The sequence below is a fragment of the Phyllopteryx taeniolatus genome, chromosome 2, assembly GCF_024500385.1.
Source record: "Phyllopteryx taeniolatus isolate TA_2022b chromosome 2, UOR_Ptae_1.2, whole genome shotgun sequence".
NCBI classification, from domain to species: Eukaryota; Metazoa; Chordata; class Actinopteri; order Syngnathiformes; family Syngnathidae; genus Phyllopteryx; species Phyllopteryx taeniolatus.
This window is the reverse complement of record NC_084503.1, coordinates 1,049,517-1,063,063: the sequence shown is the minus strand read 5'-3', so window position 1 is coordinate 1,063,063 and position 13,547 is coordinate 1,049,517. Positions and strand designations below refer to the sequence as shown.

At 40.0% G+C, this 13,547-nt stretch overlaps 1 protein-coding gene across 3 annotated transcripts in view; it reads right to left on the bottom strand.

Annotated features, from left to right (window-relative positions):
- Positions 1-13,547, bottom strand: part of pde3b (phosphodiesterase 3B) — a 50,475-nt gene that overhangs the window by 11,268 nt on the left and 25,660 nt on the right. For all 3 annotated transcript variants that reach the window (XR_009785064.1, XM_061751030.1, XM_061751042.1), the window contains exons 2-12: positions 9,637-9,687; positions 7,879-8,127; positions 6,657-6,802; positions 5,630-5,730; positions 4,074-4,305; positions 3,896-3,987; positions 2,592-2,743; positions 2,387-2,521; positions 1,852-1,963; positions 1,562-1,675; positions 165-364 (exon numbers count right to left, since the gene is read on the bottom strand). Coding sequence is in view for 2 of the 3 variants with exons in the window: in XM_061751030.1 (XP_061607014.1) it covers positions 165-364; positions 1,562-1,675; positions 1,852-1,963; positions 2,387-2,521; positions 2,592-2,743; positions 3,896-3,987; positions 4,074-4,305; positions 5,630-5,730; positions 6,657-6,802; positions 7,879-8,127; positions 9,637-9,687 (1,584 nt within the window). In the remaining variant the exon portion in view is untranslated. The remainder of the gene's footprint in view (positions 1-164; positions 365-1,561; positions 1,676-1,851; positions 1,964-2,386; positions 2,522-2,591; positions 2,744-3,895; positions 3,988-4,073; positions 4,306-5,629; positions 5,731-6,656; positions 6,803-7,878; positions 8,128-9,636; positions 9,688-13,547) is intronic.

Below are 13,547 nucleotides of genomic sequence, written 5' to 3'. Positions count from 1 at the left end.
AGTTTACCATCGGCTCTTCTGCTTTTTTGTGCATTTACTTATTTCCAGCATTTTCTCCAGTCTACAATGTTACACTGGCTTGTCATGTGGCATTCCAATTCACACGCGTGACCTTCATTTTTTCCGAACGCGTAAAGTTGAACTAACAAGCAGAAATGGTTTACCTGAGGCGCGTTAGTGGCAACTAAAAAGGCATTAGTGCGGCCAGGGTGGTCATAGTCGTGCATTGCAGCTGCTACATATAAGGCCATGAGCTCCAGAGCTGGGATGTTCCAAGCCAGGCAGCCATAGTTGTCATCTGATATAGAGGAGGTCTTGGACGAGGCGTACGATATCCTGCCAGGAGAGATCCCACTGTCTGAGTCTGAAACACACAGCGTTAATTGATACACGTCAAACACCGCTGGGATTTCGACATCAAGGCCCCAATGTCGATGTTACTCACAATATGCACACTTGCGCAACATTTGTTACAAATGGGAATGAATAATGACAAATATACAGCAGAACCTTCAAAATGGGAAAATTCTTAGGTTCATTTGAAAATGTAACACATTTTTCAGGAAACAAAAAAAAAAAAAAAACATGCCACTCATGTCGCAAAAACAGACAGTTTGAACCATCACGAAAGGGTGAGTGATATTTTTTGAATGACTTTGTTATGCAGTGGTTAACTTATTTTCACACTTTGTATGATCGTTTCGAACAGGGTCAGGAAAAGCATGGCCTAGGGGCCCACATAACCTCCACTTCGTTAATGAATCCAGCCCACTGAGCACACATAGGGTCATTAATTTAGCCTTTTCTTTTATATTTTACAGCTGAACACGTAAGAATGGAAAAAGAATGAGTCATATCATTGCTTCATTGATTTATTTAAAATCAACAATTTTACTATAAATGTGGTTATTCAATTAATTTAAATATAAATATTTGTGATTTTATTATTAAACTATTTATCATAGTTTATTTACATTTTCTTCCCATTTTTGTTTTACTTTGTCTACGAATAACCTGGCCAATCTGTCCATTTCAAAAATCTAATGTGTGCCTTGAGTTAAAAAAAAAAAAAATAAGTGACTTGAAACATCATCTGTGCAATTTAGAAAGGTTGTTTCCTCTGAGCAAACAAAGCAGAGATCAGCCAGATTGTGCCTTTAAGGTTCCACTGTATAGTGCTACAGCACTGGTGTCAAACAGGTGGCCCGGGGGCCAGATCCAGCCCGCCACCTCGTTTCATCTGGCCCGCGAAAGCAAATCAAAATTGTTCATTGTGTTCTGGTGTAATAACATTGAGATATTTGCAAGCATTTTTTTTGTTACAAATACCCCTTTGAAAAGAAATGTAATAGTTGATAAACATGTTTTTATAGGCTTCTGATTTCGAAACTGGTTATTTATCAAAGTGTTGTGTATGGTGTATGTAATTATATGATGTAATCTTTCACTTATATGGGTTCACAGTCGTAACGGCCCTCCGAGGAAAGTCATAACTACGATGTGGCCCGTGACAACAATGAGTTTGACAACCCTGTCTACAGTATATGCAGCATGTGTTCACCTGTGTCACTTCCGGTCACATGCTCACTGTGGATCTGCTGGAACCCAGGGATTGGTCGAGTGGTCAGGTACCAGACAGCATGGAGCACGTCAGTAGCATGGATCCGGTTATGATCTGCAGGCATTACATCCAAAGCAATAAGCTGTGAGTTGACTGCAACTTTGCAACACGTGGGCTACTGAGGCTCATCCAGCAAAAGACATGAGCACATTGTGATGACACATGAACAAATAGTTCACACACATGAAACGTGAACATTTCTAGATGCCTAGCGCAGTGTGAACACTCACAGGGAATGTCCCTGTAGCCATTTTCCAGAGCGTAGAAGTATGTCATGAACTCCCTCACAGGGATCTTGAAAATTTCAAACAGACACGTATCCTGGAAAAGGGTGTAAGTCACCTGGGGAAATACAGAGCAGTTTTACTGAAACACATATGAGAACACAAGGTAACCCCAGTACAGTAACAAAATCTGTTGAGTGTTTTAAAAAAGTGTGTTGGCTACAACTTCAAACCTACGGCAGCACAATTTGTAAAAGTGCTACGCGACAGATGTTTGGAGCAGAACTAAAGGCTACAAGAACCATTTATTGCTTACTTGCATTAAATGTACCCTCTTATTAGGCTCCAAATTCGCATAGTATTGACAAATGACTAGTTTTGACTAAACTTACACTTAACAGACGTGCAGATGGAAACAAACAAACTACACTGAATTGACCTTTTGTACAGAATATTTACAAGGAGGGGACAAAGATAGCGACCACAGCCTCGACGCACAACAAGAAAACGCCCGAGAAAATGTTTGCATCAGAGTACTAACGTAGCTGAGTATTCTTCCTGTCTTTCCTCCTGTTTTGTCCACCAGGTCAAAAATCTGGAAGTTCCAGGTATTCATCCTCTCCATGAGGGCCCCGTGGTCTTCCAGCATCGGGTCGAGTCGGGACTCCTGATCACTCTGGAGGGGAACAAGCAAGCATTATGATGCCTCATTGTGGAGAGTCATTATGGTCGCTGTGAAAACTGACCCCCGATTCCTGAGTTTGCTTCTCTGTGCTGGGGCTCTGCTCCTCCTCAGTGTGGCCCTGCTTCCCTGTGCTAGCAGACTCTCCAGGCAAGTCCACTTCCACGCTCTCCTCCCTGATGAAAGGCTCGCCTTGGAACTCTGGCCCTTCACCCGCTGCTCCCGTAGAAAGAAAAAACAAATATTCAAATTGAAACTGAATTCCCATTTTCTTTCAGAAATTTTGAGCTATATAGTTAGAAAAGGAAAAAAACACATTTAGTGTATGAGTCTGAAACCTTGCAATGGCGAAGTATTGTTGATCAATTGATCGGCGTCTTCTTCGTCTCATTGTGTCAAAATGTGAACAGCATGATGAAAAAGACTCTTTAACAACTCATTCTTAAACCCAAAAATGTATTGGTCTATTCATGGGTGAAACACCTGTGCAAAAAGTACTGAAACACTGAAAAGTTGGACATTGTTGTATTAAAAGGTTTCAAGAAGGTCAAATTAAGCTCACCTGAAAAGGTTAGACAGTGAACCCCTGCATATTCGCCATTCAGCATTCACAAATTCGTGGAGGTTTTTGAGGAGCCTATCCTCCTTTATTCCATGAAAAACTCATCTTTAAGTGAATTGAGGAGCTTCGTGTCGCTGTATACGTAGAGCTTTGCCATCATCTTGAGGCATGTATCGGCAATTACTGTACAAAACGACTTTTTCAGGGGGGTGTTACTTACCCGCAGATATTCACTATTCGTGTCAGGACTCGGTCCTAATCTCCTGTCGTGTATTTTACAGTCATGGAAAATATTATGAGCCCACCCTTGTTTCTACCATTTCATTTTTCATTTGAATGCCTGCCTCGGCCAAAGGTACAGCGTATTCCCTGAAGAATACAATCAAGACAACAAAAATGCAGCTGATTCCATACTTTGTCCTATTAGACATGCGAAAATCTATTGCATTTGCACTCATTTTAGTTTTTGTCAAGAAAATGGAAAGATAGCAACTCTTAAATTCAACGCTTACGATCTGTTATTGTTGTCATCATCATATGTGTCCAAACAAATGTACCTTTAGTTGTACCAGACATTAAAAATCGACCAAAAAATGAAGAAACAATGGTGGTCTAATCATTTTATTTTAGAGTTAGGGTTAGGATTCCAAACGAAAGCCAAATATTCCTAACGTTATATGAGTAGTATATGTACACACACACACACACACACACACTCTGCAGAGAACCTACAGTACTCTCTTAAAACTTACTAATGAAAGGTCTCACTTTCAGGCCATTAAATAATGTCTATTAATTATATTTACCCGAGCGCCTGCGTTGGGCCTCGCTGAGGAGTGGCTGATGAAGATCCCCCAAATCGCTGCTGGAAACCCCCTTTGGCATCTGACGCCCGCAGCTGGCGTGGACAAGTCAAGTATCGTGCATGACTACAATGAAACAATTATGAGCAAGAAGTTCCTGCTATTTGTTTTTTTTTTTAACCTGGTGCAAAGAGGTAAAGTGGAGCTGCGGAATGCCTGCTGGAAGTCACACGAGCTGAGCGTGTAGCCCAAAGGCTTGTGCAGGTTCAGGTTGACACTTGGCTTTGTCAGGAAGTCCGCTGTGTCTGGAAACTCCACAGGCGACCGAGTGACCAGGGACGATGAAGAACCTGTGGCTACAGACGAAGGACTGTGGCTGGGAGAGGTGACGGGACTCAGACTTGGTGAGGTCCCTGATGAGGGAAAGGATAAAGGCTTTTTTTACTTTTTACTTTTTTTACTTTTGACTTTTTTTACTAAACCTGTTTAGTGTATTTATTTATTTGTCAGGAACTGTGTACAGAAAACAAACCCAAGAGTAAAGATGATCTGTGCCAGATAATAGCTTTGAAGCAAATTTCCGTATGCAGACTCTGTGGCTAGTAAGAAATAATATTAAGAAGAGTGTCAAAATTGGGTTCACAGTAATTAGGAGCAGCAAACCTTATGCAGTGAACCCGCATATTTGTGCTGTTTGTACTCAGGTCTAAGCAATGAAAGCATTACTTTGGCGCCATCTGGTGTAATGATTCATGCTGTTGTTGGGTTTGATTTACTGAGTGTTTTTTCATCTACATTTAAGATGCCCCGTTTTGTTGGCGGTCCTTGAATGCTCCTGGTGTACCATCAAAAATAAGAGTGAAAGTATGTTTCTGCTTTTCTCCCAATGTAGCCAGTGTCATCTACTTTGCTTTCACAATTTGCTTGTATCCCGTAGTTTAATGACTTAACGTCATTTGTGTCAAGTGCGAGTGTGGATAGTTCTTTGCCAATTAGTTTTTTGCTAGCATGCTATTTTGGCAAGTATGTTAGCTACTACTATTGATGAATACAGCCATTTATGTACCATGGGTTCATGACTGTGTACATGCTAGGTGCATGGTTTTTCAGGCTTTATCTGTATGAAGTGCTTTGCCACCATATTGTGGCATCTATATGCAACGACAAACTCTTTTAAGGAGGGGCGTCAATGATTCAAAGAGTTTGCCTATTTGCACAGGGCTCAGTGGCTATCCCTTGTTCAGTGTCTACACGTATACAGGTACACACATAAACTATATTATTTATTCACACCTGTACAGTCACCAAAGAGCATTTCTCTTCAAATGTACCCACATGGATTGAATTACTCATTCACATTTAGTGCTTTGAAAAATATGTAGTTAAAATAAGTCAATGCTGAGAGTCTTGGGTTCTGAAGATCATTTTTTTGTTTCTTTGGAGAAGGTTCTACAATGTGTAATGGTCTTCAATTCAGCAGGGAATTTGTTCCATTCTTTTATAGATTTATGAGATGCTGAAGACAGTTTTATATGTATAGTACTGCAATCTAGAGTCCAACCTTGTTGGTCTTTTCTTCTGTTCAGATTGAGGTCAGGTGCACAAAGGGCTAATGGGGCGGAAGTGCAGTGCATGAGTACTTTTAAAGACCAGACGAACATATGAGAAGACAATCCTATTTTTAAACACGAGCTGTTTGTCAGAACTGTGTCAGAAATGTCTGAAAATGGGCCCCACCTGTTCTCCTGGACCCTGCGTGGTAGGTGAGGGTGACAGAAGAAGACCTCTGCTTGGGAATGGTGAGCAGATTTGCATTTGGCCCATTGGACAGACCTGAGCTACATGCGACAAACAAACACATTGTAAAATGTCACGATTCAGTTGCTTTTACCTCGGCCTAAATAAAGCACAAAGCTAATGAGATGGTGATGTACTTCCATCTTGTGGAGCAAGATAGTCACTACACAATATTGTTTGCTTCTTGAATAGTTCAGTCATTCTTCCTGGTTATAAGTTACTTTATTTCAACTAACTATAGGTTTTTGCTCAAACAATATTTGACATGATGACAAATATCAAACATTTTCTCTCTTTCTTTTTCATTTGTCCCACTCTATTCTGAATGTGTGAAGTGTCAGTTGAAAAAAGATGTTACATGAGTTCAACTACGCAGGCCGAAATTTCAACAGGTAAGTTGATACAAAAATAGACACGGTTAAAATGATCATTGGGGGACCGGCCAATGAATTGACCGCTGTTTCTTTTTTTTTTTTTTTTGTAAATTAAAAAAAAAGAAATTACATATCTGAATTAAGGTCAAATCATCAATCATCAGTCATTTAATTGCACCCACAAAGGTACACGGGCACCTATTGTTTACAAGGCAATGATGGACAACGTCCGATCCCCTGAGGATCAAAGCCACTTCCCTTTGTCTTACAACTTTCACCATTTCTGACTAATAAAGCTGTTCATATCTTATTTAAAGGTCTTTACAGACAACTTGAAACTGCAGCCACATCCATAGTGTACAGTATATCAGTGAAGAATGCAGAGAGAAAGTGTTTCCCTGCTGACGGATGCCTAGTCAGACCGATTCCAAATGATGACAAATCTTTTGGAGGCATGTTTACACAAGAGTTGAGTAACTTGAGGAACTATCATCATGATCATTTTTTATGTCTGGCTCCTGGCCAGCCATACATTCTATTCAATATTTATCGAACAGACAAACCGAAATGTGGTTGTGTGACAAGAGTAGTACCTAATCAAGTTAAGATCTGGGTGGGATCTCTTGCCGGTGTTACGTTCCCACCGTGACGAAAGTGAGTCGTGAGGGAGCAGCACAGAGGAGGAGGTCGAACTCCGCCTGGGCTGAGGAGTAGGGAGGCTGTTTCTGCTGCTCAAACCCTGAAAGGGTCATTTGTGTTTATTAGTATCGATACATCTTACATTTATGCACTGATAAAACTTTGTTGAATACAGTGCCTTTATTGTGACAAAAGCTACTTGCAGACTTTTTGTCATTTTGCATTCTATAGTACAACTTACCAACAGAATGTAGCAGCAATTATATCTTTGCTGAATATAGCAGAAAAATGTAAGAAAAAATAAGCCCTGCATACCCCCAACCCAACAGAAACGCACTTCATAAAGTGACAAGTCATTCCGCAAAACAATCTGATTCTAAATTGAAAATATAGCCACAAAGAGAGATAAATTGAGCATAACGAACAGACTGGAGTGAGGCCAAGAAATGACATTTTTTACCAAGAAGAATTACATGGTCGTAGATGACCACGTCTCCCAACCAACTGTTTGATACTGAATGTATAAATCATAAACGTTGTTCAAGTCAGGTTCCAATAATCATGTCTTACATCAAAATTGAAGAAAGACCATTTTGGGCCATGTTGAGATCTGCTAGTACTTGTGAAAATTAAGTATAATCCAAATAAAACTGTGATCTGTATTCCAAATCCTGTGTTACAATTTTCCCCCAGTGGAATATAATTACTGGGCATTATTACGCATATTTGTTCGTCAGTTGGTAATATCAATGATTCTCAGTGTGGGAGAGAGCTCCCTCTGGTGGTATACAAAAGAAGCACTGTTCGAATACAGTCCGGTTGTTTTTAACTTTGTAGTAAATTACATTTGTATTTAATCTTTAAGAACAGTTTTCTTTCTTTTTTTTTAACTTTTATTAAGGTACATTCTTAACTTTTATCTGAACAAGGACAAAAAAGATCACGATAAAGAGACGGTGCGACATTTTTTAGTCGGCTTGCATTTCGGCCAAGGGGGGAAGTGACCTAATTACAATCACTTCCAGGTCGGAAGTGGAACAGTAATGCCCGTGACATGATTGTGTCAAATTGACATTTTTAGAATTGTTCTACCATGGTTTGTGTCTGCGCTCTACTCAGTCACAATGCAGTTTTGGTCATGTATTTTCGTATCGCACCGCTGATGTGTATACCCACCTTAATGGTTTTGCGTTCACTCCTCTCTACAGAGTCATCCACCCCGTCACAGGGGTAGAAGCCGGGGAAAGGGGTGAAAGGGTTGACCCGGGGGCGACACGACCCTGAGAAGGTCCCCATGAGGCTGGAGACGCTGTGCAGGGTCGAGATGGCGTGGGGCGACAAGGACGAGTCCATCAACACCTCTGACACAAGGTTCCTGGCCTCGTTGATGACTGACAGGTCCACGCCATTGCCGCTCGTCGCGCCCTGACGCGCATTAAGGAGGAACAGAGTCAAGGCAGCGATCGGCGATCTACGTCAATGCGTACATGTTTGCAAGAAGACATGACATTTCACAACGCGAAAAACACTTTCGTCCCATTGTTGAATGTTCACGCAACCCCTTTTACAGCTTCAGACTGATCATTGTGTGCAAAGTCCTCATTTTGAAAACAATGCACGCTCGTGGTAATCGTGGTTAGAGTAACTACCTATGAAAGAATATATAAAGCCACACTGAAAAGAAAAAAACATTACTAAGAGAATAAAGTCACATAATGATAAGAATAAAGTCTTTAGTCTTAATTTGATGACAAAGTAATTGCAAGACCTGCATTAAGCTATGGACTGGTGGTGGCCTTGTAAAGTTATACTGTAGAATAAGTAGGAGAAACAATGCTCAAAAATGTTCAATGCTTTGTCATATCAAATCCATGAACAGTATGAACATCTTCATGTGATTGTGTTAATTATGTTCCTGGGAAATGACAACAGTGCTGAACATATATGAGTACAGCGCCTTTGAAATGTAAGCTTTTTATTTCTCATTCTCTCATTCTCCATTGCTCAGTTAACAATATTCAGAATTACTGAATGATTAAATTCGACTGTAGTTCAATTCTGTTTTTAAAATAAAAATACAAAATCTTTTTTAGCCCTGTAAAACACACTGAAAACACCCATTTTGTTGTGGTCGTTGTTTTCAGTCACATTACCAAATGTGTTTGTCATTGGGCAAATTAAGACTCCAGTTAACCTAACATGCATATTTGGGGAAAACCCATAAAAGCACGGGGAGAATATGCAAACAACACGATGATGTTCCAAAGAATCAGGAACTCCTGACCTTGCAGCAGATATGCTAACCACTATTTCACTATGTTGTCCTAACATTATATTTGTACTTTTATCATCAAATAATTTGAATTAGAGTCCAAATAAGCAATCATTTTCACTTGTAAAAGTTGTAACCTGTTTCTCAACCTGGTCAAATATCACTACGTTCAAAATTACATGCAATGCAATGTACTTTTTTTTTTTTTTTACAATCAGGCTCATTTGCTATAGCAAATGTATTTGTATTTACTTTTTAAACAATAGTGTCTGCATAATTTTAAGAATAGTTGGAGTCTGTAAATGACATTAAGTAGAGTCATATTAAGTACCAGAAAATATATAGGACTTGCAGTATGAAATCAATGTGTTAGTGTACCCCCAAAATTGTCCTATAATAATAGATGAAACGGGAACAAAATGGGACTTTGAGCCGTGGGAGCACAATTCTTTGACAGAGTAAACAAATAGTTCCTAGAGGAGAGGGAATGTCTGAGTGCGATAAAATGTGGCAAGTCAAATATGTCAAGGTCATTATGTGTCAGCTTTCAAACAGTGTGTGTGAGCAAGAGTAGTTCCAGCAATTGGTTACTTGAAGCCAGCTTTTATTAGGCTCAATAAGCTTGTTGGCTAACTCTATGTGCAATGTGAGGGATTACTGACCTGATACTGTGGTTTGTACCAGTGTTTAAGATCCCAGTCCCACAGGATCATCTGAAAGGGAGAGTCACAAAAATTCTTAGAAAATAAGTGGGTGCTCATAGCAGGGAGCATAAACTTTACAGGCTAAAATAAAGATAATATTGCAGATTTTCACAGTGAGGGCACAGGCAGGTCAGCGTTAGACAGGCTTCTGTTAGTCCATTGTACTTGTTGTCTAAATACACCGTGCAGTAAGAATTGACATCAAGATTTGTTGCACAGCACGATACACTTCCCATGACAGGCATGCTAATGCCTGCTGCCTTACTGAAAGCAGTCTGTGGAAGAAAAGTAAACCACTAAAACCACAGCGTTGCATCTACAATAGAGCTATGAGATCTTATCTGGCAGCAACTACGTCAATCGGCCGCATTTCCATGCTATCTGTTAGTAACCAAACTGCGCTTGCGTTCCAGAACAGAATAAAGTCAGAGTTGCGTAACACAACACCATTGGGCCTCAAATGACCCAATCTGATGTCTAGATTATGTCTAATTTGACGTAGGAATCTCCATGTAATGTAATGCTCAAACTTTGTCGTCAAAACATATGAGTTTATCAGGTTTTGCTTGCTTTGGATGGCAAAATGAAGGTTTCAGAGATTCAAAAAGCATGTGGGTCATATTCCCCACCCCCACACCAATCAAATTTCAAATAATCCATGAAGAAAACACTGAACTGTACTTGCTGTGTAAAATATTTGGACAAATTCTAACTATAGCTGTAGTAAAAGTCATTCTTAGATATTACATGAAGAACCCAATACCTATTGAGCATACCTGAAAATGGCGTATTTTGTCAATATGTTCAGCCGTACTGTAATGGAGTACATCACTCGAGCCAATGCAAACCTATTACTCACATTATCAGAAAAAGACTTAATATTAAAGATTTTCTTTTTTACATTTTAATTTGTTATGTAAAATATTTTATTATAGGCAAGTTTGTTCTTGACCAGTTAGCATGGCAGCTCACACAGCTAGCAAAAACGCTATTTGACATTAGCATTGATTTTTTTAACCTGTTACTGTAATGTGAGTAACAAATTGTTTTCAAATAAAATATAACAATTTTTATTTGGGTTATTTTTTCGATTAATTGATTCATCAGGTTTTTTAAAATGAATTAGAAACTGTCTGACAAGAGGATTTGGACAATTTTAAATTAAACAATGTCTCTTGATGAAACGATTAACCAATTATCAATTAATTTGCTAATCAATGAACAGACACAACAATATTGTCATTCCGCATGTATCAGGCCTGTGAGAAACTCAGAAGAATTTTCAACCAACACAATATTCCTGTACACTTCAAATCTGGTAACACCCTGAGACAAAGGCTGGTACACTCCAAAGACACCCCATCGCCAGAAAAGCAATCTGGTGAATGTGGTTAAGCGCAGTGAGGAATGCACAGATACATACATTGGGGAAACCAAGCAACCGCTGAGCAGATGCATGGCACAACACAGACGGGCAAACTCTTCACATCATGAGTCTGCTGTCTTCCTGCACCTCCAAGAGAAACAGCACTCTTTGGAGGACAAAAAATGTGTATATTCTGGACAGATGGTTTGAAAGAGGGGTGAGAGAGGCCATATACACAAAGGTGGAAAAACAGTCGCTAAACAGAGGAGGGGGCTTACGACATCACCTTTCTCCCCCTTACAGTGTTGTCCTTTCGTCCATTCTAAAGAAACTCATTAATTCTGCCTCCAACAAACAGCACCGCCTCCTTGACCGTTAGGTACTGTAATTCCACGACCACTTTACAAGTGAACGGAATATCAATGAGGGAATTTCCACCCAATGACTCTGGTGGACGCACAATGGCCTCTCGGCCAGGCAGCTTAACAGCTTTCCCCCTTTTTTGCATTACAAAGCAATGAGTCCATAAGTGGTGTGGGGGGCATGCCTCTAAATTGGCGCATAAATAGTTGAGTTTTCCACACAAACACTGGCTAGTGCGTCCTAACTAAGCCTTGTTTCCTCTTGGAGGAGACGCGAAACATCTTCTAAGACAATCAGAACAGTTCAGTTGCGATCGATTCAGTGCCTTGAGAATAAAATGTCCTGGATCAGTGAGAACTTTCACAGGCAATGAATTGTTGTACAGTAATTTCAAAGGATTTATTAAGTTGCAGTATCTGTAACATGGTTCCACCAAGCAAAAGCAAAAATATATGATATGACAAATAAAATGTCATTAAGTGTACCGTTGATGATTGAGCTGGACGAATCTAATTACATGATGGTCTACTATCTGTTTGTCTTCAAAACATAAAAAAATAGTCCGTTTTTCAAAAACGTTGGTGTACAAACTGTCTTCGAATTCTGGAACGACCCATGTAGTTTAACGTAGACCTTGCTGTATTTACAGGACGTCCGCTCTAAGGAGCTATAAGTAGTCCGGTGCGCTAACAAGCCCGTCAAACAGGCATCATCCAGTTTCACTCCTCCAGCCACAAGAGGGCAAGAAACACACGTTTGCTTATCTGCTTACTGCAGTGTTTCCCAACCTTTTGTTGACCAAGGCACATATTTTATCTGAGAAAATTCTGACACCATAAAACTGTCACAAAAGTATATACAGAACATTTACACAGCACTGAAATAATGCTGACTTCATCTCAATTTACTCACAAATCTTGGCCTGTTCAATTGAACACAACTATCCTTCTGAAGAGAATAATCTAAAGAGATTATTTGTAGTAAATACCTTTTGGACCAATTCAGTGAAATTGTATCATAAATAGCTCAACACAAATATAACAGTAATTTGCACAAATAGATCCCAACACAAAGTTGTTTTTTTTCTGTAACTGTGTTAACGAGCTTCAAACGCTGCATGTGACATGAGCAGTACAGATTGTTCCATAGACGAGTGGCTCAAACCCATATCCTCTAATCACGTGCCGCTTCATTGATCAAAGTGGCATGTTGGGTGTTTGTCATCAGAATCCGGACAATGCGGCCAAACATTTAATATGGCAAATAAGCCCTGCCATGGCAACCAGAGACAGAGGCCAACAAAGGTGAGAAAAGAACCATAGCAATGAGATGGTGGGAGATGGCCAGAGGACTGAGTAGAGTTGGCCTTTCTGCTTGTCTACTAAGCATCATCGATCATCTGGAACAGACCAGTAGATCTGAAGTACAACCCCAATTCCAATGAAGTTGGGACGTTGCGTTAAACATAAATCAAAACAGAATACAATGATTTGCAAATCACGTTCAACCTATATTTAATTCAATACACTGCAAAGATGAGATATTTAATGTGCAAACTGATAAACCTTTTTTGAGCAAATAATCATTAACTTAGAATTTTATGGCTGCCACACGTTCCAAAAAGGCTGGGACGGGGTCATGTTTACCACTGTGTTACATCACCTTTTCTTTTAACAACATTCAATAAACGTTTGGGAACTGAGGACACCAACTGTTGAAGCTTTGTATGTGGAATTCTTTCCCATTCTCGCTTGATGTACAGCTTCAGCTGTTCAACAGTCTCCGTTGTCGTGTTTTACACTTCATAATGCGCCACACATTTTCAATGGGAGACAGGTCTGGACTGCAGGCAGGCCAGTCTAGTACCCGCACTCTTTTACAACGAAGCCACGCTGTTGTAACACGTGCAGAATGTGGTTTGGCATTGTCTTGCTGAAATAAGCAGAGGCGTCCATGAAAAGGACGTTGCTTGGATGGCAGCATATGTTTCTCCAAAACATGTATCTTTCAGCATTAATGGCGCCTTCACAGATGTGTCAGTTATCTATGCCATTGGCACTAACAGAGCCCCATACCATCACAGATGCTGGCTTTTGAACTTTGCGTCCATAACAGTCCGGAGGGTTCTCTTCCTCTTTGG